This window comes from Rhinatrema bivittatum, chromosome 7 (assembly GCF_901001135.1).
Source record: "Rhinatrema bivittatum chromosome 7, aRhiBiv1.1, whole genome shotgun sequence".
Classification (NCBI taxonomy): Eukaryota; Metazoa; Chordata; class Amphibia; order Gymnophiona; family Rhinatrematidae; genus Rhinatrema; species Rhinatrema bivittatum.
The window spans coordinates 219,238,699-219,264,790 of record NC_042621.1 but is presented as its reverse complement, the minus strand read 5'-3'; the positions used below and the strand labels follow the sequence as shown (position 1 = coordinate 219,264,790).

The 26,092-nt window shown below is 41.4% G+C and overlaps 1 protein-coding gene across 4 annotated transcripts in view; it reads right to left on the bottom strand.

Moving 5' to 3' along the window:
* RPP30 (ribonuclease P/MRP subunit p30) overlaps window positions 1-22,737 on the bottom strand; it is a 93,036-nt gene extending 70,299 nt beyond the window's left edge. For 2 of the 4 annotated variants that reach the window (XM_029609852.1, XM_029609851.1), the window contains exons 1-2: window positions 22,295-22,737; window positions 4,112-4,167 (exon numbers count right to left, since the gene is read on the bottom strand). In XM_029609852.1, coding sequence (XP_029465712.1) covers window positions 4,112-4,167; window positions 22,295-22,376 — 138 coding nt within the window. In that variant the 5' untranslated portion in view covers window positions 22,377-22,737. The remainder of the gene's footprint in view (window positions 1-4,111; window positions 4,168-22,294) is intronic. The other 2 variants (XM_029609849.1, XM_029609850.1) reach the window with 2 other exon arrangements.
* Between the last annotated feature and the right edge of the window lie 3,355 nt (window positions 22,738-26,092).

Below are 26,092 nucleotides of genomic sequence, written 5' to 3'. Positions count from 1 at the left end.
AATTAGCTATCCACTGGTTTGAACTGTATAATCTAGACAAAAAGGAGGATGTGGAGGAACTGATAAAAGATTAACAAAGTAATGGCCATTGTTGGAAAAATACGATACCAGTTCCTGAAATAAGTCTTTCCTAATATATCCTTAGCATATCATAATAGGAAAATGATCAACATTTAACAAGTCCTTTTGAGTTGATGGTTACAAATTGGTTCCCACCAGTCAAGGCAATCCCACTTATTGGCAAAATACAAATCCAATACAGGAGGTAGAATTACTTAATGATCCACTCTTCTCCCCTTCATTCCACTATAATATAATCCAACTAGTCAACTATCAAAACTTAGCTTTTATTCTTTTTTGAACCATATACAAAGGAAAGTACTGAATCAAGACTCTTTATCTTTTGATTAAAACTGAAGCTATAATACAACAAAAAGAGTTATATAGTTATATTTTGTTTCCTTAAATAATAAAGGCAACAAAGAAAATCCAAAAGGCTCACCTCACACAACTGAAACTGATTTCCCAAAAAGAGAGCTGGGCCAGATTAAACCTAATTGGCTGAACTAGTCGATCACCATTTACTAAAGTGTGAATTGGACTCATCTCTTCAAACTACAAAGTTCCTGCTGTTTCAAAATAAATTATGTACAATGATTCAACGTTTAACTTTATTTTTATGCATTTATTCAGAACTCTAAAACTATAGATGTTTAGTAACCTTAACATTAATTTGGCCACTTTAAAAATTTTAACCAGTATACAGCCATCATCAGCATCCTTAGATTAATCCAGTACACCTTGTCATTTGTAAAACCTGATTCTTACCATTCAACCAAGTAAATCGCAAGTGAATTAGATTTTAGTGCATTTTAAAAGACATAATGGGAGTTAACGCTAAAACTAAACGCAGGATTGTCATTGATAATACCTACCTCTGTACATATGTTCCTGATTTATGGTTCCTGATTTATGGTTCACAGTTACATTTAATTGAGTTTATGAAAGTTCTCTTTTAATAGTTTTCCTGTATACTTGTGTTAATGTATTCTGCCTTGTGGCGACTGTTTTAATGTATTTCCGCCCTGGAGGCGACTGTTCAGTTCCTTGTAAACCGGTGCGATATGTATTCTTTACAGGAACATCGGTATATAAAATTAAAAATAAATAAATAAATAAATAATTATGAAGGTGACTGAGGGTCAGAAGGAAAATTGAAAGGTGTGATGATACCAAGGGATAGCCACAGGTGGGTCTGAGGAAGGAGGGAGGGCCACCCCAACTCTGGACTCAGTCCCACCCAATTTTGGGGTATCTTACAAGTTACATGGTAATGCAGGAAGAGAAAAATTCTGATGTTAGAAGAGGAGGGACCATTAGCATTTGTGCCATACGCCAAAGTTGAACTTGGCTGAAGAGGATGAGGCGGGATCAGTGTGGGCAGTGCATGGGCTAGAGGTGTCTGCATGGCAGTCAGTACTGTAGCAGTGGTTAGGAATGGGCTGGGATGTGTCTTGGTGAGTGATCTGTCTTGGAGGTCAACTCTCAGAGGTAGCTGTTTGTTCAGTACTACCACTAACAATAAGAGAGGTGGGATTGTAAGGGTGATTCAAGGGGAGACAGACTGGTGGGTGATGGTGAAAAAGTAGAAAGATAATAGCAGCATAATAAGAATGACTTGATTAGACCTGTGGAAATAAGCAAGGCAATTGGAATGCTAAAATATGCCAAAAGTCAGTTAGAATGTTAAAGTATGTCAAAGGTCAGCATTAGGTTTTGCTTCTGCCTTCTGGACTCATCTTACAAAAATCACATGATCTAAAAGAATTCTGTATTATTACCTGAAGTGAGATAAGAAAAACTTGGAGTATCCCAAGTCCTTGGTTACTCAGCAGGGATATTTTCACTTTTGGGAGGATGTAAACAGGATAATTAAGAATCGTGCAAAGCCACTGTAAACCATCAGAGTGTCCCCTTTACATTGTCATTAGGCATTATGCCAAGCCGGAGCAGTTATGTTTTGTGTGAATATGTGAACTGAATGCGGGGGGGAGAGTTTATGACTTGGTAGTCAAGGAATATATAGAAAAAGTATGAATCACTTTGGACTGTTCACAGTTTATGAAACCATTTCTATTGATATTCTACTACACAAGGTATAATTAGATCTTACCTGCTAACTGGCTTTCCTTGAGTCCTGACAGACCAGTAAGTAACCTGCGGGATTCTCTCTCCCACCAACAGATGGAGGCAAAGTGCAAAAGCTTCCCCTTCTGACATCACTATCATAAAGGCTGGCCAAAGCCTGGCTTGTTGCTTGTACCTTTATAATCTTTTTCTGAACCCCTCTTTTTTTTTTTTTCATGGGCGAGTGGTTTTAAAGAGACTTATCAGCAGGATATCCCAGAGGGACCTGCTTCCTCAGGACCCTGGATCTCTTGCTGAGACCACATTAGAAGGGCCCTGACTACATAACCTCCACAAATAGCCATCTGGTAGGCCAGGGATGATAGCTCAAAACCTCTCTTCAATAACCTCTCCACTTTCCTGTCCTGAGGGTCTTTCAGGGCTGCTCCACTTCCTACTGGTATCGTAGTTTTCTTTCCTACTACTGCAATAGCTGCATCCACTCTAGGCAGATTTAGAAGCCTATCCTTATCCTGCTGTCCTATTAAGTTTAGCCTCTGAATAGTTCTATGGCTGCTAAGCCTAGACTCCAGCCCTTCCCACTCCACTGTCAGCATGTCCTGGATTGCTGAATGGATGGGAAATGCCTTGCTTAGTTTATTTATCCCTGTTAAGATGGGATTTCTCTGGGGGCTCTGGTTGCTAACGCTACTTGGCTGCAGAGGAACGCCTTGACCGCCCTGAAACCGGCTTCAGAAGCAGCGGAAAGGATGCGCTCCCTGGCAAGCGCTGCTCGATTGGCCCAGCTCCACCTCCTTCCTCTACCGGGGCATTCTTCTTGCCGTCACAGTTGCAGCAGAAAGAGCCGGTGATGCTAGGGACCTGCTGCACCCCATACCTGGCACATTTCTCCCCTTGTCTATACCTGGGGCAGATTGCATCGCTTCAGGCCGGGCTGCTTCTCCGTCTTTTTTTTTTTTTTACTCATAGTTTAGGCGATTTCAAAACAACTGGTTAGGAGACCAAAAGAACTGGTTGCCCTGAGGAGGGAAGATCAGATCTACAGAGGCTGTCGTCCCGCAGGGCTCCCCATCCCAGCCCTGGCTCCAAGAGAAAGCAACCTTAAGGAAGGCCGTTGCCCTAGGGGGACACTATTCACATTGCTTGACCAGCAACATCTGTGCTCCTTCCCCTCTGCTGGGCCAGCCTTTATCTGCTGGTAGGAGGGACAATCCCACAGATTACTGGTCTGGCAGGATGATGAGGAAATATTGTTGGCCTGCTATTGATATTGCCCAAAAGTGATTCTAATAAACAGAATAATAATAATTAAAAAAGTGAATTGATATAAGAGTATTAACCAGTTAGAAGACGCTATGTAAACAAAGGAACTAATCCACTGGTGTATAAAGTGACGTATTAAATCTGCTATACAGCTTCTGAGCTTTGAGCACTGCATGTACTTTACTTTAGTGTGGTACTATATTTGCCAAATTTGTATTCACTGTTTATTCCAACAGCGGAACAGCGCCCACATTATTTGGGAAAGGGAAAAGAGGGGGTTTGAAACAGAGTGTGCTGGGGATGAGGAGGGGTTGAGAAAGAAAGAATGCTGGGGATAGAGTGTAGAGTGGGTGCTGAAACTGATATCTCCCACATCCCATCCTGTCCCCAGTAGTCTCTTTCTCCCTTAACCTACTTGTCTCCAGCTCTCTCCCCAATGATGAGAGAGAGAGAGAGACTGGTGGTGAGGAGGCAGAAAGAGACAGCAGCTAGGGACTTGGATGGGGTGCTGAGGCCTGAAACAGTGTCTGCCTGACATTATTTATCAATAACAGAGTACACACAAATACACAGTATATATGTAGGGAAAAGAGAAAGAAAATATAAAGACAACCACATGCATACCCACAAACAGTACTGTAATTTAAGATGTCTTGGAAAATGTAAGAATATGTTAATAGTCTTTCAAATGCAGTCATACCTTTTTCTTTTCTTGAAAGTCAGCAATATGATTAATGGCAACAGTTGAATACCCAACTGGAACATAAAAAAAACAAATCCATAGTTAAAACAGGTCTCTAATAGTTTTTAAACAAGGAACTAAGTGGCAGATGCACTAAACTTTTTTTCCACGTTTTGTCTATAGGGAAAATGGTTAATACACAGGACCCCAATATGCCATCACCACCAGAGCTAGTTACAGGATCTGAAAAAGAAACATGAGACATGCAATTCTAACCCCTTAGAAATAGTCACATTCATTTCTTCAGACCTAATTCTACCCACAAAAAGGTGTATTTAATTATCTTAAACCATTTACCTTAAGATAGGAATAATGCAGACCGAGTGGGATAGTTTATCCAGCTTTTCTTATTGGGACTAAGGGCCAAATGTTCTAATTATTTTCCCACAGGTACAAAATGGGAAAAAACCCTTTAAGTATATCAGCCTCAGACTGACCACTGTGGGAGAAAGGATGCTGGGATCAATGGCCTAACCCATTATAGCATTTCTTATGTAAGCCCCTAAATGTCATAATTTATACAGTCACTGGAATATTAATACTTTTACAAAATTTATTAGACTAGCTGATACCTGTGGAAAATCCCTGGAGGCCCCTATGACTTGCTCTTCCCTTTGCCCCATCACGGCCTGCCCTCCCACTCCAAGACCCAATATAGCATACTCAGTCCCATCAGAGTCTGCCCTTCCCCCCTGCAGCGCCAACCCAGCACAGGCACCCAAGGAACTTCCCCGGAGGCTCCTATTTATTGCCTTCCACTCCTCCAGTCCCAGCCCCAGTATAGCCTTCCCTCCCCTCCCCCCCAGCAGCCTCAGCACAGCCTGCACTCCTCCAGCCACAGCATAACCAGCCCCCTTAGACCAAGCTCTTCCACCCAGCCCTAGTATAGCCTGTCCCCCAGACTGAGCCCCTCCTCCCATCTCCAGTTACAGGGCAGCCTGCCTCCCAACCAGATCAAGTCCCAGCCACTCCAGCCTCCAGATACTGGACTTGTTCTCCGAGGGCTAGGAATTCTTTGCACAGAAGGCACATATTTAACCTCTTAGCACAGTGGTTCTCAACCTTTCTAATGCCGTGACCCCGCAATACAGTTCCTCATGTTGCGGTGACCCCTCGCCCCGCGAGGGTGGGGTGAGGGCGGGGCTTTGGTCATATGGGGGCGGGGTTATGGATGGGGTTGGATTTTAGTGCACACTTATCATTTAATTATGACATTTATAATGTGAATGTAACTCAACTCACCATAGGTTCTCACATGCATGGCACACTGACCCATGATCGTCACGGGGCTAGATGTAAAAGTACAGTTTGTATCCACAGGAACCCCCCTGACCCACAATAATGGATGTAAAGCAGAATTATGACATTCCCCATACAACTCACCCTACAAAAAAGATATTCTGGTTCTAGTGACATCTCAGTAACAGCAACTCAAACTCCTTCTATTTCCAGGCTCAATAGCCCTACTTATGAAAAGACAGCAGTTTACCACCAATGCATGTCCTCTGAGAAAACACAACAAATAAGACCGATACAAACGCTTACATGCTAGCAAAATATCTCATCTCGGTAACAGACACAGAACCGACCTAACATACTCCCAGGATCTGTAGTAATGCACATAAACTAATCCGCACACAGTTACACCTGTATTATGGAATACACTCAAACAGGAGCAACCCTATCTATGAAAAAGGCAACACTACAAATATTAAATCAGGTCCTAAAAACCAATACACCTCTTATTAGGAAAACAGAACTAGCAAGCAGCTATAGATCCCCACACAGAAATAATTGTAAAACTATACTAATAAGCAGAATAAATGTTTCAAAACAGCTATGGACTATATTACTTCACAGAGAGACAACATACATAATAATATAATTTATTATTTATTTAGAAAACACAAGGTGTTCACCTATCTAAACATTTTAAAATCTAAACTTACATATTCAACCACCATTCACACACCAACATAAAAATTCTGTGTTACACAAACAATTCTGAATTACAGTTAACCAATACACATCATTATTACAATTTTAAGACAAAGATTTATTTTATATTGCTTGACTTATTTTGTATATCCTATCCATGTCCTGTTCATGTCCTGTCCAACAAAGGATCTCTTTGTTTCGCCTTCCAATCAGGCTTCCTCAGGGACTCGGTCTCAAAAAAGCCGGTTGATTTTCTCCCAATATTTCTGTCTTGAGACCTTTTATATTTATATCCTTACTAAACAACCAAAAACAAAATACAAAAACTTTATCATTTTCTTCAAAAAGTTGATGAATCAACCAATAACATTTATATTAACCCGCAGCTTACCTCTCAGAAAATAGAAATCTCCGCACAATTTTTATTCTACCTTCAATATAAGTCAGGGTTATTTCCAAACGGACATCTCTTCCAGAATCAACTTTTGATCACTACAATAAAATAGCCAAGACATTATATAAACCTTACCCCAGAAAACTATCCCAAACTTTTACCCCATATCCCAATTTACTCACACGGCTCAATAATGAAAAACGTTACAACCAAGCATCAACACTGGTTCCAAGCCTCTAATAGTATTCCTCCGATAATTCATAAGCCTTAATTCATTATGGAACCTTGCGTGTGCCTCATTGTATCTATTAAAAACCAACAATAAAACATTCTTTATAACATATCCTTTAAATACAAACTTACCATTTACTTTATAACACTCCTAACCACAATCGATTCACCTTCGCCATACTTACATGTGACCTGACGTAACATTCTACGCCGGAAATGAAGTAACGATGTTGAATACCTGAAACTTTATATACTATCCTTCAAACAATCCATTTCTCCACCCCTTCAATTAGTTCTCATTTAGAAAAATGCATGCCATTCAATGGCATCATTTAAACCCAATGGTATAACAGTACGCCAATTAAAAATGAAACGTTGTTCCATTCTTCTCAAAGCTCCGGACAAATCCCCACCATACTTTAATGTAACTTTATTAATCACAAAAAATCGGATCTCATCAACAGAATGATTTTTTAGCACCCAATGTTCTACCAAAGGGGCATGTTCTCGACGCGTCCTAATGCGACTGCGATGCTCAATAATTCTTAAACGTATTGGACGCGCCGTTTGACCCACGTAGATCAACCCACATGGGCAAAGTATGGCGTATACTACACCGCTGGAATTACAATCAAATCTCCCCGGAATCTTATACGGATGCTTTAAATGGGAATGTTCAAAAACCTTACACACCATTACAGAAGAGCAAACCGAACAAGCCTCACATCTAAATTGCCCACAACTATCATCAGGGTCCCTCGGATCATTATAGTTCCTTAATTGATCACGTAATGACTGGCGCTTTTTCATTGCAAAAATTGGTGTCTCTCTAAATTGGGAACTATTGGACAAAATATGCCAATATTTTAAGATGGCTTGTTTTATACCACCAGATTTTACAGAGTAAGGAATGGTGCAAATTGGTCGAGTCAATTTTTCTTTGACATTTGGAATCAATAGGTTGTCCCTATTTGAATATAATGCCCGCTTATAGGCCTTTTTTACTACAGATTTACTATACCCCCTAGATACAAACCGTTCAGATAATTGATAAGCCTGTGCCTTAAACTCTGCTGTCGTGCTGCACAGGCGCCTATAACGAAGGAACTGTCCCGTTGGAATGTTATTTTTAAGCATCCTTGGATGAAAACTCCCATAATGCAATAAAGTATTACGATCTGTAGATTTTCTATGTACACTGGTTACCAACCTGTGTTCATAAAGCGATACTTTCATATCCAAAAATACTGTAAATCCTGTGTTTTGAGTAACAGTAAAAATCAAATTTGGATCACTGGAGTTCATCATATCCAAAAATCTTTCCAAGTCACCCTTATTGCCACTCCATATGAAAAATAAATCGTCTATAAACCGTTTCCAATAACGATATTATGATATAAAGGTGAACTGTAAATGAAAGTTTCCTCAAAATTTGCCACATAAAGGCAAGCTGTACTAGGGGCTAACGGAGACCCCATAGGAATACCACTGACTTGTAAAAAATAATCAGTTTTATAACTGAATATATTTCTAGTAAGTGCTATTTCTGCAATGGTAATCAAAAAATTCAACCTTCGTTTGGGCAAATTCATCTTTATGAGTTCACCTTTAATAATATCAAGTGCCGACTGTTGTGGAATGCTGGTGTACAACGAGGTTATATCAGCAGTCACCAATAACCAATCCGGTTCTATATGCTGTAATACTGTCAATGAATTAATGAAATCTGTGGAATCCTTTATATATGACCGGATGGACAATACACTAGGTTGTAATAAGTGATCTAACAATTTAGCAATCGGTTCTAATACAGTCCCAATTCCGGCCACTATAGGACGACCAGGTGGATTAACAAGAGTCTTGTGAATTTTTGGAAGTATGTAAAAATGAGCTGTAACTGGAAAAGATACCGTTAAATAACGAAATTCTTTTTCAGTAATGATCTTATCTTTCAATGCAACTTCCAAAGTCTCATTGATATATTGATGTAATGAATCGGTAGGATCATTATCCAACTTCTTATACGATTTCTCGTCTGCCAACAGTCTATAAACTTCATGATCATAGTCCCCAATATTCATAAGGACTATTCCTCCACCCTTATCAGCGGCTACAATTTTTACAGTAGGATCGCTTCTTAACTGTTTAAGTGCTCTCCATTCATCCCTTGAAAGATTATATTGTAAATATTCATTCTGTTCATCAATATAATCAACCTCAGCCAATACCAATGTTTGAAACGTTTGTAACAAATGACTAGGGGGGGTTGGAGGTACCCATTTAGATGGTTTATACAATCCTCCTCTTTCAAACGGGGTATTTTCATTAGAAAAATATTCACGAATATGTAACCGTCTAAAAAATTTTTGCAGTTCAGTACGAGTCTGAAATGCATCATTCTTACTACACGGCACAAAAGACAATCCTCTATTCAAAAGATTTAACATAGGTTTAGTAAGTGTCATATCAGATAAATTGAAGACCAAAGTCTCACTATCTATTCTACCATCCACCCTCACCGGCGTAAATTGTAATTCGTATTGTTTGTTCTTCCTCTCTGGGATTTTGAGCCCCGCGTCCCGCGATTGCCCCTGACTCGTGAATCTAAAAAATTAGACCCAGAGTAATTTGCTGATTCACCTGAGTCACCCACTTTTTCTCCCTCAAGAAACCTCACTTTTCTATTATCTTTCTTTTTGTGCCACTCATCGGAATCTTCAGATGATTCATCTGATGATGAAAAATCGCCCTTTTTCTTATACTTTGGTCTCTTATTTGTCTGCATCCAATGATACACATACCCTCCATTATAGTCTTTATCATCCCTTCTAAACTTTTCTATCTTCATTTGTTTGGTTTCCTGTTTATATTCATCTAATTGAGTTTGTAACTCACTCAGGTGAGTCTGCAACGATTCTGGTGGAATTTCCTCCTGAATCTTAATCAACTCTAAATCAATTTCTTTAGTTAAGGTCTCCATCTGAACTTTCGTGTTTTCTATGATCAAAATCATCAGATCATGCGAGCATTTATTGAGTATGGAGTTCCATTTCTGAACAAAACCTTACCCCAGAAAACTATCCCAAACTTTTACCCCATATCCCAATTTACTCACACGGCTCAATAATGAAAAACGTTACAACCAAGCATCAACACTGGTTCCAAGCCTCTAATAGTATTCCTCCGATAATTCATAAGCCTTAATTCATTATGGAACCTTGCGTGTGCCTCATTGTATCTATTAAAAACCAACAATAAAACATTCTTTATAACATATCCTTTAAATACAAACTTACCATTTACTTTATAACACTCCTAACCACAATCGATTCACCTTCGCCATACTTAGATTCACGAGTCAGGGGCAATCGCGGGACGCGGGGCTCAAAATCCCAGAGAGGAAGAACAAACAATACGAATTACAATTTACGCCGGTGAGGGTGGATGGTAGAATAGATAGTGAGACTTTGGTCTTCAATTTATCTGATATGACACTTACTAAACCTATGTTAAATCTTTTGAATAGAGGATTGTCTTTTGTGCCGTGTAGTAAGAATGATGCATTTCAGACTCGTACTGAACTGCAAAAATTTTTTAGACGGTTACATATTCGTGAATATTTTTCTAATGAAAATACCCCGTTTGAAAGAGGAGGATTGTATAAACCATCTAAATGGGTACCTCCAACCCCCCTAGTCATTTGTTACAAACGTTTCAAACATTGGTATTGGCTGAGGTTGATTATATTGATGAACAGAATGAATATTTACAATATAATCTTTCAAGGGATGAATGGAGAGCACTTAAACAGTTAAGAAGCGATCCTACTGTAAAAATTGTAGCCGCTGATAAGGGTGGAGGAATAGTCCTTATGAATATTGGGGACTATGATCATGAAGTTTATAGACTGTTGGCAGACGAGAAATCGTATAAGAAGTTGGATAATGATCCTACCGATTCATTACATCAATATATCAATGAGACTTTGGAAGTTGCATTGAAAGATAAGATCATTACTGAAAAAGAATTTCGTTATTTAACGGTATCTTTTCCAGTTACAGCTCATTTTTACATACTTCCAAAAATTCACAAGACTCTTGTTAATCCACCTGGTCGTCCTATAGTGGCCGGAATTGGGACTGTATTAGAACCGATTGCTAAATTGTTAGATCACTTATTACAACCTAGTGTATTGTCCATCCGGTCATATATAAAGGATTCCACAGATTTCATTAATTCATTGACAGTATTACAGCATATAGAACCGGATTGGTTATTGGTGACTGCTGATATAACCTCGTTGTACACCAGCATTCCACAACAGTCGGCACTTGATATTATTAAAGGTGAACTCATAAAGATGAATTTGCCCAAACGAAGGTTGAATTTTTTGATTACCATTGCAGAAATAGCACTTACTAGAAATATATTCAGTTATAAAACTGATTATTTTTTACAAGTCAGTGGTATTCCTATGGGGTCTCCGTTAGCCCCTAGTACAGCTTGCCTTTATGTGGCAAATTTTGAGGAAACTTTCATTTACAGTTCACCTTTATATCATAATATCGTTTATTGGAAACGGTTTATAGACGATTTATTTTTCATCTGGAGTGGCAATAAGGGTGACTTGGAAAGATTTTTGGATATGATGAACTCCAGTGATCCAAATTTGATTTTTACTGTTACTCAAAACACAGGATTTACAGTATTTTTGGATATGAAAGTATCGCTTTATGAACACAGGTTGGTAACCAGTGTACATAGAAAATCTACAGATCGTAATACTTTATTGCATTATGGGAGTTTTCATCCAAGGATGCTTAAAAATAACATTCCAACGGGACAGTTCCTTCGTTATAGGCGCCTGTGCAGCACGACAGCAGAGTTTAAGGCACAGGCTTATCAATTATCTGAACGGTTTGTATCTAGGGGGTATAGTAAATCTGTAGTAAAAAAGGCCTATAAGCGGGCATTATATTCAAATAGGGACAACCTATTGATTCCAAATGTCAAAGAAAAATTGACTCGACCAATTCAAAACAGCTATGAACATCCAACAATTAAAAACTCATAAAAACTATTAAACATTCTCCAAACACCAATAAAATATTTCAAAAAAGCAGACATCACACAATTAAAATGGCAGTCAAGAAAAATAAACTTAAAAAGCCACCTTTACTTACCCCCTCCAGCAGCTCTCCTACTCCCCTTCCCTGCAGGCCGTGGCACTCACCAGAAGCAGCAGTAGAAACTAAGCTCTATACTTATGGTCCTCTTCCTTAGTGCCCATGTCTCTCACACACACACACCATACCAGTCATGCCCCCATGACCAGTTTCTGTCTCTCACACACCAATCATCTCCCAAACAGTCTTTGGCACACACACACCAGTCACCTTCCTGAACAGTTTCTCTCATGCCATACACACACACACACACACACAGGCTTCCCACTCCCGTGTTCTACTTACATATACGGGCTTCTCACTCTCATAATCACTTTCTCACACACACACACACCAGTCACCTTCCTGAACAGTTTCTCTCATGCCATACACACACACACACAGGCTTCCCACTCCCGTGTTCTACTTACATATATGGGCTTCTCACTCTCATTATCACTTTCTCTGTCTCTCTCTCTCTCTCTCTCTCTCACACACACACACACACACACACACACACACACACACACTCACTCACCAGTCTCTCACTCCCATGCTTGTTCTCTCCACATGCACAGGCTTCTCATTCCCATAATCACTTTCTCTCTGTTACACACACACCAGTCTCTCTCATTTCCATGCTCACTCTCCACGTGCACAGGCTTCTCATTCCCTGAATCACATTCTCTCATATTCACACACACACACCAGTCTTTTTCTCTCACACGCACCATCACCTTACCAAGCAGTCTCTCTCTCTCATGCATGCACACTCACCCAGGTTTCTCACTCCCATGCTTTCTTTCACCCCCACAACACCAGGCTTCTTACGTCCATGCTTTCTCACATACCCAGACTTCTCACTTCCATGCTTTTTCTCTCTCTCACACACACACATCAGTCACCTCCCTGACTAATGTCTCACACTCTCACATACACATCAGTCATCTCCCTGAGCAATCACTTTCATTGTCTCTCACATACACACACACACATCAGCTCTCTGACCAGTCAATCACACACTGGCTGGCTGCTTCTCTCTCTTTCTCTCACTCACTTCCTCTTCTCCCCCGAGCACAAATGGGAGCTGCAGCAGCCTCCGCTGGCCAAGAAAGAAGAATCCCATCGGCCGCGGGAGGCTCATGCTGCTGTCTCCTTTCTCCATTACCGGCTGCTTCTATTGCTCGAGGACCAATGCTGCAGCCGCTGCTGCTACTTTTTCGCGCGGCTCTCTCTCCTTCCCGTGCACCGCGATTCACTTCCTGTTCCGGGTCACGGGAGGGGGGGGGCAGGCGCAGGAAGAAGAAAAGGCCCAGCCACGGGTGCACAGCTTCTTCTAGCGCCGCTGCCGTTCCCGCTGGGCTTGAACGTGCTGACAGCCCGGCGGCAACGGCAGCGGGAGAGACCGGGAGCGCGCGACACACCTGCCGGTGCTTGGCGGCGCCGCGGACCGGCAAAAAACTCCCACGGCCCGGTCCCGGTCCGCGGACCGGTGGTTGGGGACCCCTGCTTTAGGCGACCCCTGTGTTTTGGGCGTTCGACCCCCGCCGGGGTCGCGACCCACAGGTTGAGAACTGCTGTCTTAGCAACTGGTAGATAATCATAGACATGGCACTCAGTGCAAAAGACTGGATAGCCCCTCTCACTGCTGGACTTCTGTCTGCATCTTAATTTTGTTCGGTGCCTAAAAGAAAAAGTAAACAATTTCTCTACAGAAGTCAATTTCTTGAACTGTTCTCTCCTACCTCATTGAATTTTTGTTGAGATAGTTTGCAGTACCAGCTGACCGGCAGCTTCAGGCACTGAACAGGCTCTCTGCTTAGACATCTCTTTACCAATACAAGTTTTTAAATAGGGCTAGCCACAACCAGAGACAATTTTGGAATGAGGATCAGAAGACACTCGCATCCTTGGCTATTGCATCTGTAAATGAAAAAACAGGAAGCCTGCAAAAGACTTCTGCTGATGCAGCTTTTTTGACCACTTTTGTAACTCTGGAAGACGATGAGATATGATCATAAAGCTATCCTTTGAGGCAGAGTTCACCTCAACCTACCCAGCCATGACTAGCAAAGTGGTAGTCACAGCAGCCTACCTATGTCTTGCCATATTGCCAGTCCGCTTCAAAGCGGTAGTCTTGCCACCTTGCACGTTGCATAGAAGAGGAAGGGCTGATGAAGGGAGGATTCTGCCAGTTGTAGAAGCGGAGGGGCAGGGGACTGATGATGTAAAAATGCGATTCAAGATACCACAGGCAAATAAATGTATAGTAACAACTGATTTGGTCATTCCCTTGTTTTGCATGCGTAGTGGCAGTACCTTTCAACATAAACTAAAAAATGATTGCTGGGTAGCACTACATGGCTATAAAATATTTCTATATTTAACACATTCAAAAACAAGATGTACCATGCACGCCAAAGTATAGTCATTGCCTCTGATTTTCCTCATTTCCAGGACAAGGGCTACATAGTCCAGCCCCTGTGGAATTGCCACAAAAGATCAGGGACCAGGTGAAAACACAAATGGGAGTGCTAGCACATACATAATACATCAACAAAATTAATTACAAAAACATCTAAAACTGGTCAATTTTGACTTTCAACATTGGTTCAAAATATAGACACATGCAAACCAGTATATAAATGAAAGCCTAAGATGGTGGATCAAACACAGCTGTAAACAGATATATTTTTAAAGCTTTTTAAAAAGGCTTTTGGTTCTTTAATGTTGCGTATTGCTGAGGGCAAAGAATTCTACAGCACATGAACTGCTACGAAGAAGGCTCTTTCCTGGGTTTCAATTAAGTGCGTGACCCTATGATGGAAGGAACATCTAGTAATCCTTGACTGGATGATCGGAAGGCACCAAAAATGATTTTGATATAATTCCTAGATGGAGTTACATCTCATGAGCAGAGTCTCACCTTCATACAAAGGTTCTTACACTGGCATATGTGACCAGTCATACACAATTTACAAGACCTGGATGTGTTTTGAGAAGTCAGCAACTGCTGGTGTATCATAGCTGACAGAGGGAGCACCAATTTCAATTCATAGAAGCCTTCATGACTGACACTACTGCTGACAAGTTTCAAACCTTTGCTAATTCAACCCCTTTTTGTATCTGTTACCATGTGTCCAATATATGTGCAAATATCTTTCTGTGTAATTAACAGCATGACAAACTACTTGATGTTGAGGGGATAGTGGCATATAGAAGCTCATATACTTGGAAAGATGACAAGGATTTTCTCAAGAAAAGATAAAAGGGATGGCAGCACTATTCCAGTTCAAAACAAAAGTGTCATTTCACAGTTACAAAGTTTGTAATGGATGTCTTAACTTGATAAATTGTTGATTTTTTTTGTATATATTTACACATGGTTTAAAAAACCTGAATGGATACAATTACAAGCAGAATCTTAAAAAAATCTGTTGCAGGAAACCAGAGGCTCTGACCTAGTAGTGCTATATAAATGGGTAATAGGGGTGGAAGAAACAAAGAGGCGAATTTTAAAAGGGATGCATGTGCCAAAATAGGGAGACTTGTGTGCATGTAGGACATCAGCGTGTTCACCCGATTTTAAAAGCTAGCTTACATGTGCACCTATCTCCCGATATGCAAATATCTCACTTTGAATGAAAATGGGGCGTAGTGTGGGCAGGGCATGGATGTTCTGGGGCGGGGCCAAGAGATTTGCATGCAAATCTTTACACACCTGGGTGTGCACCCAGGCCTAGTGCCGCGTAACTTTACTTCTGCAATGGAGGAGGTGAAAGTTTAAAAAAAAAACAAAAAAACAACATGAGGCATCCCTGAGGGGTTGAAGGGGTCTGCGGGGGGAGAGCAGGCTAAAGAACCAGAGTGGTTTGGAGGACCTAGCACTAAACCGGGCAAACTGGAGGACAAACTGGTGAAACTGAACATGGTGTGGAAGCGTGCCTGTTATAGAATTCCCCCACCTGCACGGCTCATGCCCAAACTTTGTGTGGCTGTGCATGCCCACTTGAAAAAGTGGGCACACACAAGCATGTGCCCAGGCTATTTTAACACATACGCGCATGTTATAAAATTGCCACATCCCTGGGCTGGCACTGATGCACACGTGTATATGTGCGCCCGCACACCCATTTAAAAGCTACCGTCAAAATGATTTTGGAACAGGAACACAATTTTAGCAGGACAAGCTTTGCCTACTCTGACCAGCTGCCATTCAATTTTAATGCACTTTGTTAGTTTTGACCAAGGTGCTCGTAGGCAGCTCAGAACTACTGTTTTACAAACTAGGGTGGCTAGAAGGATCTACAAATATCAGGATCTGTTGCAATTCATTTACTACTGGGAGCACAATGTGCAATTTCACAATGCAGAATTTGCACAGATTTCCCCCCATGCAGAATTTGGTGGGGGACCAAGAGGTAGCACTAAGAGCTATAACCTAAGCAGGCCAGAAGAAGGGGGGGAGGCGACAGCATCGGCCTGTGCAGTCTGGAAGAAAAAGCCTCTGCTGTCTGCACAGGTTTCATGCTGCATTGCCCCACATGACCAGGCTGGAGGAGTGGTAGGGGTCCAGCTTGAGTCAGGGAAAGCAAACTTGTGAAGAGGGGGTGGAGGAAAGAAAGAGCTGGGGGTGGTGGCGCAGATGAACCTAGGGAGGGGGAGAGAAAGAACTGGGGGGGGGGGGGGGGGGGTGAACGATGACGGAGGCAATCAAATTTGCAGATGTCATAAAATGATTCCAAGTTATTAAATCACAAGCGAATTGTGAGAGATTACAGGAGGATCTTTTAAGACTGGGAGACTGAGCATCCAAAAAAAAAAAAGAGATGAAATTTAATGTGGACAAATGCAAAGTAACCCACACTAATTACCTGATGTTAGGATCCATATTAAGAGTTACCACCCAGGAAAAGGATCTCCGTGTCATCATGAAGCATACTTTGAAAACCTTGGTTGTATGTGGTGGCAGGCAAAAAAGGAAATATTAGGATTTATTAGGAAAGGAAACAGAGGATAAAATTGAGAATGTCTTATCACCTCTGCATCACTCCATGATGAGTCTGTACCTAGAGTATTGTGTGCAGTCCTGGTTTCTGCATCTCAGAAAAGATATCATTGAAATGGAAAAGGTACAGAGAAGGGAAACCAAAATGTTAAAGGGGATGGAATGGCTTCGCTCTGAGAAAAGGCTAAAGAGGTTAGGGCTGTTCATCTTGGAAAAGAAATGGCTGAGGAGAGATATGATAGAGGTCTATAAAATCATGAGTGGAATAGAACAGGTAAATGTAAATCAGTTATTTACTCTTCAAAAATACAAAGACTAGGGACACTCCATGAAGTAAGAAAGTAGTGCATTTAAAACAAATTGAAGAACATTATTTAGCAGTCAACACAATTAAACTCTGGAATTCATTACAGCATGATGTAGTAAAGGCAGTTAGCACAGATGAGTTTAAAAAAAGGTTTAGACAAGTTCCTGGAGAAGTAAAGAGAGAGAGAGACTGTTGGGGACAGAGTGGGGATATTGATAGAGATAGCAGTAGAAATATTGGGGGGGGGGAGGTAGACCCCTCCTCCTCAAAGGACCCACCCTTCCATGTCTTGAAAATGTAAGGCTCTTTGGTCTGTCTTCTCTCACTTGTCTTAACCAGTCTCCCAATCCTCCCAACCTGTCCCTACCAGTCTCTCATATGCTCATTCAATCTTACCCTGTCCCCAATCCTCCCACCCTGTCCACACTTGTCTCTCTCTCTCAATCCCCCACCCTGTCCCCAAGTCTCTCTCTCGCTCTTTCAATCTTACCCTTTTCCTGGGAGAGGAGGTGGTGAGGAACTGAGAGGGGAAGAGAGACTGGGAGAGGAGCAGGAGTATACACGGGCTGTGAGACCAGAGGGCTGAGAATGGGAACATGGACTGTCAGAAGGGGAAAGCAGCTGAGAGAAAAGAAAAGGATCTACAAGCAGGGAGAGAAGACATGGGCGAGTGGTTAGGTGAGGGGAACTTACAAGGAAGAGAGAAGTGAAGAGGATTTGGAAAAGAGCTGTATGTAAAGAGAGAAGGGAGGCTGATAGAGGTAAATCAAGAGAAAGGGGTGAGAGAAGAGAAAGGATTATGGCGGAGGGAAGATGTGTGATAAGAGAAAAGATTATGGCGGAGGGAAGATGTGTGATAAGAGAAAGGATTATGGCGGAGGGAAAAGGCAAGAAGAGGTGGGGAGAGAGATGGAAGTTGCAGGAGGGATGAAAGAAGATAATGAGCTGTGGAGAGAGAACAGATAAACATCACATGAAGAAAAAAATAAAATCAAAGTTAGAGGAAGACAAGAAAACTAGTTTTAAAGGAAAAAAATAAATGAAAGGGCAGAGAGGAAACTAAAGAGAAAGCTAAGAACCAGCAGAGACAGATTCAAACTAGAGATATAACAGTTGAAAATGTGTTACTTTGAATTTTGGTGATGATTTCTATGCTAGCTGGGCAGGGGTGAAAGGTGGGAGCAGGTGGTATTTGCCATTATCTTTCAGCCCCGCAGTCAACAAGGTGTCAAGACTGAGAATGGTAGGAGACAAGGTGGGAAAAAAAAAAAAAGAGACAGACAGGTTTGCTTCCCTATTCTGCACTCCTTGAGCCCACACACTTTTCTCCCCACCTCCAGAACACAGCTGCATGTATTTTTCCTGCCCTTGATATACAGGAAAGATTGGGGAAGAGGGAGGAGAGGTTGCAGAGGCATGTGAATATCAAAGGCTAAAAATCTCTCCCTCAAAAACTGACAACTCCAATATTAAGAGGGACTGTTATATTCCACAGGACACAACACTTATCTCGGTTTTCAAATTGAGGGCAGGAAGTACCACATGCAGCTGTGGCTCTGGGACTGGGGAGATACTGACTGCTGAGCTGTTAGAGCCCAAGACATCCAGGAGTTGATGTCTTATTTGAACTCTGAAGACATGGGACTGGCTCTGGCCTGGAATCTGAGTGCCAAAGTGCTGCAGGGAGTGGGGAGGCAGGAACAGTTACAGGAAGAAAAAAAAAAAAAGTACCTTGGCTCAGAGCGCAGAACAGGGAAGCAAACCAGTGTCTCTCTCTTTCATTTTCCCCACCTTGTCCCTATCGGTCTCTCAATCCCCCCCCCCCCTTTCTCCACCAGTCTCTCTCTCTCTCAGCAGCCCCAGGATTATATTCCTTCCCCTCCCAAGAACAATGCCGGAGTGACAGCAATACCAACACAATACCTCCTACTCAAATCCTTGTGCTGCTTCCCTTCCCTCTTCCCATCACCCTCCTCTATCTCATTCCCCTACTTCCACCCCTTTTCCAGTTTCCCTACCCCACCTTATGAGAAAACCAGAGAAACCAAGTACACCTTCTGCCATCAACTCCTTCAGGCTCTCACAACACCTTCATCACCTCTCTGTATGTTTCCCTTCCCAATTACCAATGCAGATTCTTCTTCAACTCCTCCATCCCCAACACCTTGGCTGTCACTATTCCTTCCCTCTTCACCACCTGTGGCTCTCTGGCATGCATCCTCCCCATCACTATCTCTGGCTCTCTCACACACACAGCCCAATCACCACCTTTGCCCCACTCTCATCCTGACACCATTTCTGGTTCTTTCAAACACATACACACCCATTACCATCTCTGGCTTTCTTTCACACACACCCTCCTCTGCTGGTTCTCTCATATGCCACCCACTCCCCCACTCCCAACAGGATAAACATCCTGCATGAAACTAAATGCACAATTGAATCTTTATGGGTAGAAATCCCTTGTGGGTCGGGGAGGATTATAGTGACAGGAGTATACTACCATCCACCTAGTCAAGATGGTGAGACTGACAGTGAAATGCTAAAAGAAATTAGGGAAGCTAACCAAATTGATAGTGCGGTAATAATGGGAGACTTCAATTAACCCAATATTGACTGGGTAAATGTATCATCGGGACACGCTAGAGATATAAAGTTCCTGAATGGAATAAATGACATTTTTATGGAGCAATTGGTTCAGGAACAGACAAGAGAGGGAGACATTTTAGATCTAATTCTTAGTGGAGCACAGGATTTGGTAAGAGAGGTAACGGTGGTGAGGCCGCTTGGCAATAGTGATCATAATATGATCAAATTTGAATTACTGACTGGAAGGGGGACAGTAAGCAAATCCACGGCTCTCGTGCTAAACTTTCAAAAGGGAAACTTTGAGAAAATGAGAAAAATTGTTAGAAAAAAACTGAAAGGAGCAGCTACAAAGGTAAAAAGTGTACAAGAGGCATGGACATTGTTAAAAAATACCATCCTAGAAGCACAGTCCAGATGTATTCCACACATTAAAAAAGGTGGAAAGAAGGTAAAATGATTACCGGAATGGTTAAAAGGGGAGGTGAAAGAAGCTATTTTAGCCAAAAGATCTTCATTCAAAAATTGGAAGAAGGATCCAACAGAAGAAAATAGGATAATGCACAAACGTTAGGACTTTTCAGCTTGGAGAAGAGACGGCTGAGGGGGGATATGATAGAGATGTTTAAAATCATGAGAGGTCTAGAACGGGTAGATGTGAATCGGTTATTTAGTCTTTCAGATAATAGAAAGACTAGGGGGGCACTCCATGAAGTTAGCATGTGGCACATTTAAAACTAATCAGAGAAAGTTCTTTTTCACTCGATGCACAATTAAACTCTGGAATTTGTTGCCAGAGGATGTGGTTAGTGCAGTTAGTTTAGCTGTGTTTAAAAAAGGATTGGATAAGTTCTTGGAGAAGTCCATTACCTATTAATTAAATTGACTTAGAAAATAGCCACTGCTATTACTAGCAATGGTAACATGGAATAGAGTTAGTTTTTGGGTACTTGCCAGGTTCTTATGGCCTGGATTGGCCACTGTTGGAAACAGGATGCTGGACTTGATGGTCTGCCCTAGTATGGTATGTTCTTATGTTCTTACACGCAACTCCCTCCTTTCCACATGACCCTCATGTACTCCCCACTATCCTGGCACTCTCATTCCCTCTATTTCCATCACCTTAGCCTTGGTCGCCCACACCTTACATGATAGCATAGACCTTGGGGATAAATAAAGGTCAGCCAAATTTCCTTTGCTGACTTCAGGGAGCCAGGAAAGAAGACAATATTCACCACCTCCTCACTTTTTCCAAACATTTGTCTCCCTTCTCAACATTCACTCCTTTTCATGTCACTCCCCCAAGAAACATTCACCACCTCTTGTATTGCCCCCTCCCTCAAGTATTCAGCCTTTCATGCACCACTTCTCTTCCAAGCATTCACACCCTCTCTTCCCCCAACATTCATCATTTCTTGCACTGCCGCCCCCCCCCCCTAAAAAAAAAAAAATCATATACCACCTACATTTACACCTTTGTTCCCCAACTCCCATTCCCTTGCCACAAATAATTGTGGCCTGACTGGAGCTCCAAGTGACTCTCTCCTCCCCTTTGCTGTTAGCCGAGTACAGTAATCTACTGGGACCAGAGCAGTGCCCTTGGCAGCTCCTCCCCTCTGCACAGAAGAGCCCTCTGTTCCAGGCAAAATGTGAGGCAGAGGATGGAAAGGATGGGGAGGGCTGGAACTGGGAGCTGACTGGACTCTTCTCTGTCCTGTCCTTGCACCTTCCCCTCTTATCCTCCAGTTGTGCTTACTGCAGACAGGGGGGGAAATTCTGTTCCAACCCTTCCCTTTCTTTTGCTGGCAGACTGGCAATCAGCAACATTGCCAGGCCAGAAGAAAAGGGGCAGGAGCAGAACAGCTCTTCTCTGCTCTGCTATATGTGCTCTCTTCTCCAACTTTTTTCCCTCCTGTCCTTCACAGTGCTGTTCAATTAATATGGGGACAGAAAGGCAAGAGCCACTATTCTGCAACTTAAAGTAATAAGTTTATACATGACATTTCAAATTATTACTCAAAGATAGAACGTATGTTATGTATTAAAAACTATTTGTATACCGCCTATACAATGGGTATTAGGTCTAAGCGGTTCAAACAATAAAAACATACATAATTATAAAATTAAAAAGAGAAAAAAACCAAGATGTTCTCCACCTGCGGACCTCTCAGGCCTCTATCCATTCTGTTGGCAAGCATATACAAAATTTTAAGATACTGAGCACAGAATTTGTTTTGCATAGAATTATCCCAGGCGTACGGTTTTCTTTCATAGTAGTACCTCAGAAACTCTCACATAAATCTTAACCAAATACCCCACCGCTAAGAGCGAGTAAAGGGTGGGGGCAGAGGAAGGAATAAGGAAGATATATTGACGGCGTAGGGTAAAAGGAGCAATTGAACACCAGAAAGATCCCCCTCCCAAAATAAAAACATACGGACACAGATGGGGGGGAAGAGTAAGAGATGCGGAACCGCTAGGTATCCCTGTCTATTGCCCGCACTGTACTCACGGTGAGCGGCCGTCTCTAGGATGCTCCGCAGCCTCTTTACATCGGGCACGTTAGGAATGTTCAAATCCGCAAACACGGCCATGCTGAAGGCGGCTAGGAAAGGCGAGGAGCCGCAACTAGCATGATGGGAATTGCAGCTTTCTAGCGTTTTATTTTTAACACATATGTCAGTTCCAATATTGACAAGTGAGTGATTTTTTTTTTCCGCGAAACTGGGCAGCTTTTTACGTTTATAGGCTTTTTTTTTTTTTTTTAACCACGTAGCCCCTCCTTTCTTGCTTCTATGTTCAGCTCCCACGGACGCCACAGAAGATTTCAGGTCATGCACACTAACACGGAAACATCCCAAGCCGCCACCAAGCGCGAATCTGAAGGAATCCCCCACCGTTACTTCCGTTTCCGCTGTGACTAATATTGCGCATGCTTCTTGCAGCTATCACAAGAGCACTGCAACCTTTCCTGACTGTGGAGAGCATATAGGATTTGTGTTTTGAAACGGTAGGCTCAGCTAAAATAACGTGAGGGGAGTAAGAAATAGTTAATCAGCTTTATTATGGATTGTATTATTACTCATTTTATGACCATACAGTGTTATGGGAGTTCATGAGCGCACTGCAAAGCGGGGTGGAGCAGCTAACGGAGTTCGGTGGAACATAAATCCGAGGTGCTGGCAGAAGAAGCTGTAAGAATAGTGGGTCTGCCGCTGACCGTTAAGTAATGAACACCTCTTTCTAACTGATGGGCTGTTGGCCTGCGGTTGTCATGGGAACGGAAAGCCCGGTCATGCGTATTGTAGCTCTGTGAGTTCAGAATATTGAAGCTTGCTCCCCTTACCATCTCAAATAGAGACACTGAAGTTCGCCTGATAAGAGACTGAATCACTTCGTGCTACGGCACTGGTTAGTACTTGATTTTCAAAAGCATTTACACGCTTAAAAATGTGTTTTACACGTATAAACGCACATTACCTGTAGAAGTGGGCTTTGGAAAATTGCTATAAAATATTGAGGGTGCTTTGTTTTCAGTTTAAACCAATTTTCACCCATAAATTCCTGAATTTTTTTTAAAGGTGACATTCACTTGTACAGGCCTCCAGACACTGCTGTAAGTCAGTGTGGTTCAAAGCGCATGCTACATTTCAAGTCTCACCCTCCATCAGTATAAGCACTCATCCTCCAGTTCCGCCCATGCCATTTTCAAGTCCTGCCTCTTCACCCACCAAGCGCTATCTGGTGCTGTGAATGCAGTTATAGAATGATCGGTTCTACAATAAGGTCATCAGTGATCCCATAGTGGACTTGCAGAATAAAATACAGACACTTTTGATATTAGCTCAACGCACTGGCTTTCTCACACCTAAAGAACTGGCATTTTTACAAGTACAGACACCAGGTGTTCCAGTTATCTATGGGGCGCCAAAAATACACAAGTCTTTAATTAGACCTCCTTGTAGACCAATTGTTTCTGCAAATGGGTCTATTTTAAAACCTTTGGCCCATTTTGTTGATTTATTTTTACAGCCATACGTATAGAAAGCAGCGTTATATATTCAGGATACTTCACATATATGCAGGAAATTAGCGACATTAGGTAAATTACCGATGAAGTCATTTTTTGTAAGTTTGCATGTGGAATCATTGTACTCAAATGTTCCCCAGCAAACTATGTTGGAAATTGTCACAGAAGTTTTATTACACAGGGAAAGACCACACTGCATTCCATCCAGTTTTTTAGTTGAGTTGGCCGAACTTGCCCTCTGTAATAATTTTTTAATGTTTGGAAAAGATTTTTTTCATCAGATCCATGGTGTTGCCATGGGTTCACCACTGGCTCCTGATGTTGCAAATCTATTTATTACTAGATTTGAAGAATCAGTCGTCTACACTTCAGAAGTTTTTCAACACGGTCGTTGTGGTTGTAGTATGAAAATGACATTTTTTTTGTGTGGACATATACAGCGGAAGATCTTAAAGTTTTCCACTCCTGGCTTAATCGGGTTGACAATAATTTAAAGTTTACCCTCACGAATGGTAATGCTCAATTAGCGTTTCTCGACATCTTGGTGAAAAAAACTAACACTGTAGTACAGATCACTTTATTTTGTAAAGCCACCGATAGAAACAATTTATTGAGGTTTGAAAGCCATCATTTATGTCCTTTTAAGAGTGGTTTGCTGTAGGCCAGTTTTTTCGATTACGAAGGATATGCTCAGAAGATGCAGAGTTTTATCGCCAATCTTTGGAGTTATCAGAAAGATTACATGTAAAAGGATATCCTAGAAAAATCATTAAAAAGCATACTCCAGTGCACATTTCTCTGACCGGAGTCAACTTCTCCAATATAATGCCAAACCTTTAGCGGAAGAACTAGTGTGTGTCTTGAAATATACACATTTAACAGATAAAATTAAGAAGTTCATTCAACACAATTGGCATGTTTTAAGCATGCATGATATTTTTCAGATCCACCAATGTTTGCATATTTTAGAGGACCAAATATAAGACAACGAATCATTCAGGTAGCTACAACAGAAGAATCACAAGGATGGTTGCTCATCCGTGCTGTAACTGTAATTTTTACAAATTAACAATATCGGGCACAAAATGGCGATAACCGAACACTGGTTATATAATTAGATACAGACATAATACTGATTTTGACACTAGTCACGTGATTTATAGTCTGATTTGTCCCTGTCAGAAGCTGTATGTTGGAAGGACATTACGTAAAATCAGGAAACGCCTCATAGAACATTGGAGTCGGATTTCAACATGCGATAGTTTCTCTTTGTATTTCAAAGGGTCATTCCTTTCGAGATCTCAATTGGATAATTTTGGAACATATTCCCCCAATACCTCAAGGGGGAGATCATATATACAGATTAAATTTGTGAGAAAATTTCTAAATTTACAAATTAAATACACTTAACCATTCGGGTTAAGTGAGAATATTGATTGGCATAAGATCTTATGAATATGGACTATAATATGAAGTTCATACTAGGAACTTTATTTTGAGTGTTTTTTATCCGTTCATTCAAAGATGCATTAGTTATTCATGCATAGAATAGTATTATGATACACACAATTCATACAAAGAGACCATCTTTTAATGAATATTTAAATCAATCTTCTGGTGATTGATTGACAGCTCCATTCTCGCAGGGTTTCCAGTTTAAAATGGCTCCAGTAATTCACAAACAGCCAGTACGCTGAGAAGATATTGGTGAGCACAAAGGCGACCATATGCAGTAGAAATGCCCTAACGTGAGGATTTCAGTGAGTTCTTTGTCTTTTCGAATATAATTGTGCCTCAGAAATGGTATAAGAAATGTTTTTGGAGAGTTGGTGCTGCTGCTGCTGCTGTTTTTTAAAATGATTTTTGCGTATTTTTGAGGACCAGGATCTGTGTGTTGGAGCTTTGAGCAACTGATCACCACTGAAGAAGGAATTTTCCTCCGAAATGTTGCACTGTCGGGTGGTATATAATCTCTCATGCACAAAATGATTTCATTTATGGACTAAATCCTGCACATTATGGAACTCACAGTTTGAATTGGTGATTCAGTCTAATCACTATTTGACTGATGAGATTATAACTGTATGAACACTAGAGTCTGGGCTTGAAAAAAGAACCTTGATAAAGTGGTCCCAGTGCTATATGAATGACACAATTTGAGATAAGATACAATTTCAGTAGGTATCCACTCTTTTCATTTTCATTCTTTGAGTAGAAGTGAGATGGTCATTGATTTATGAGATACTAATTCTTTTACTTTTGGGTTCTGTTTGCACCGAT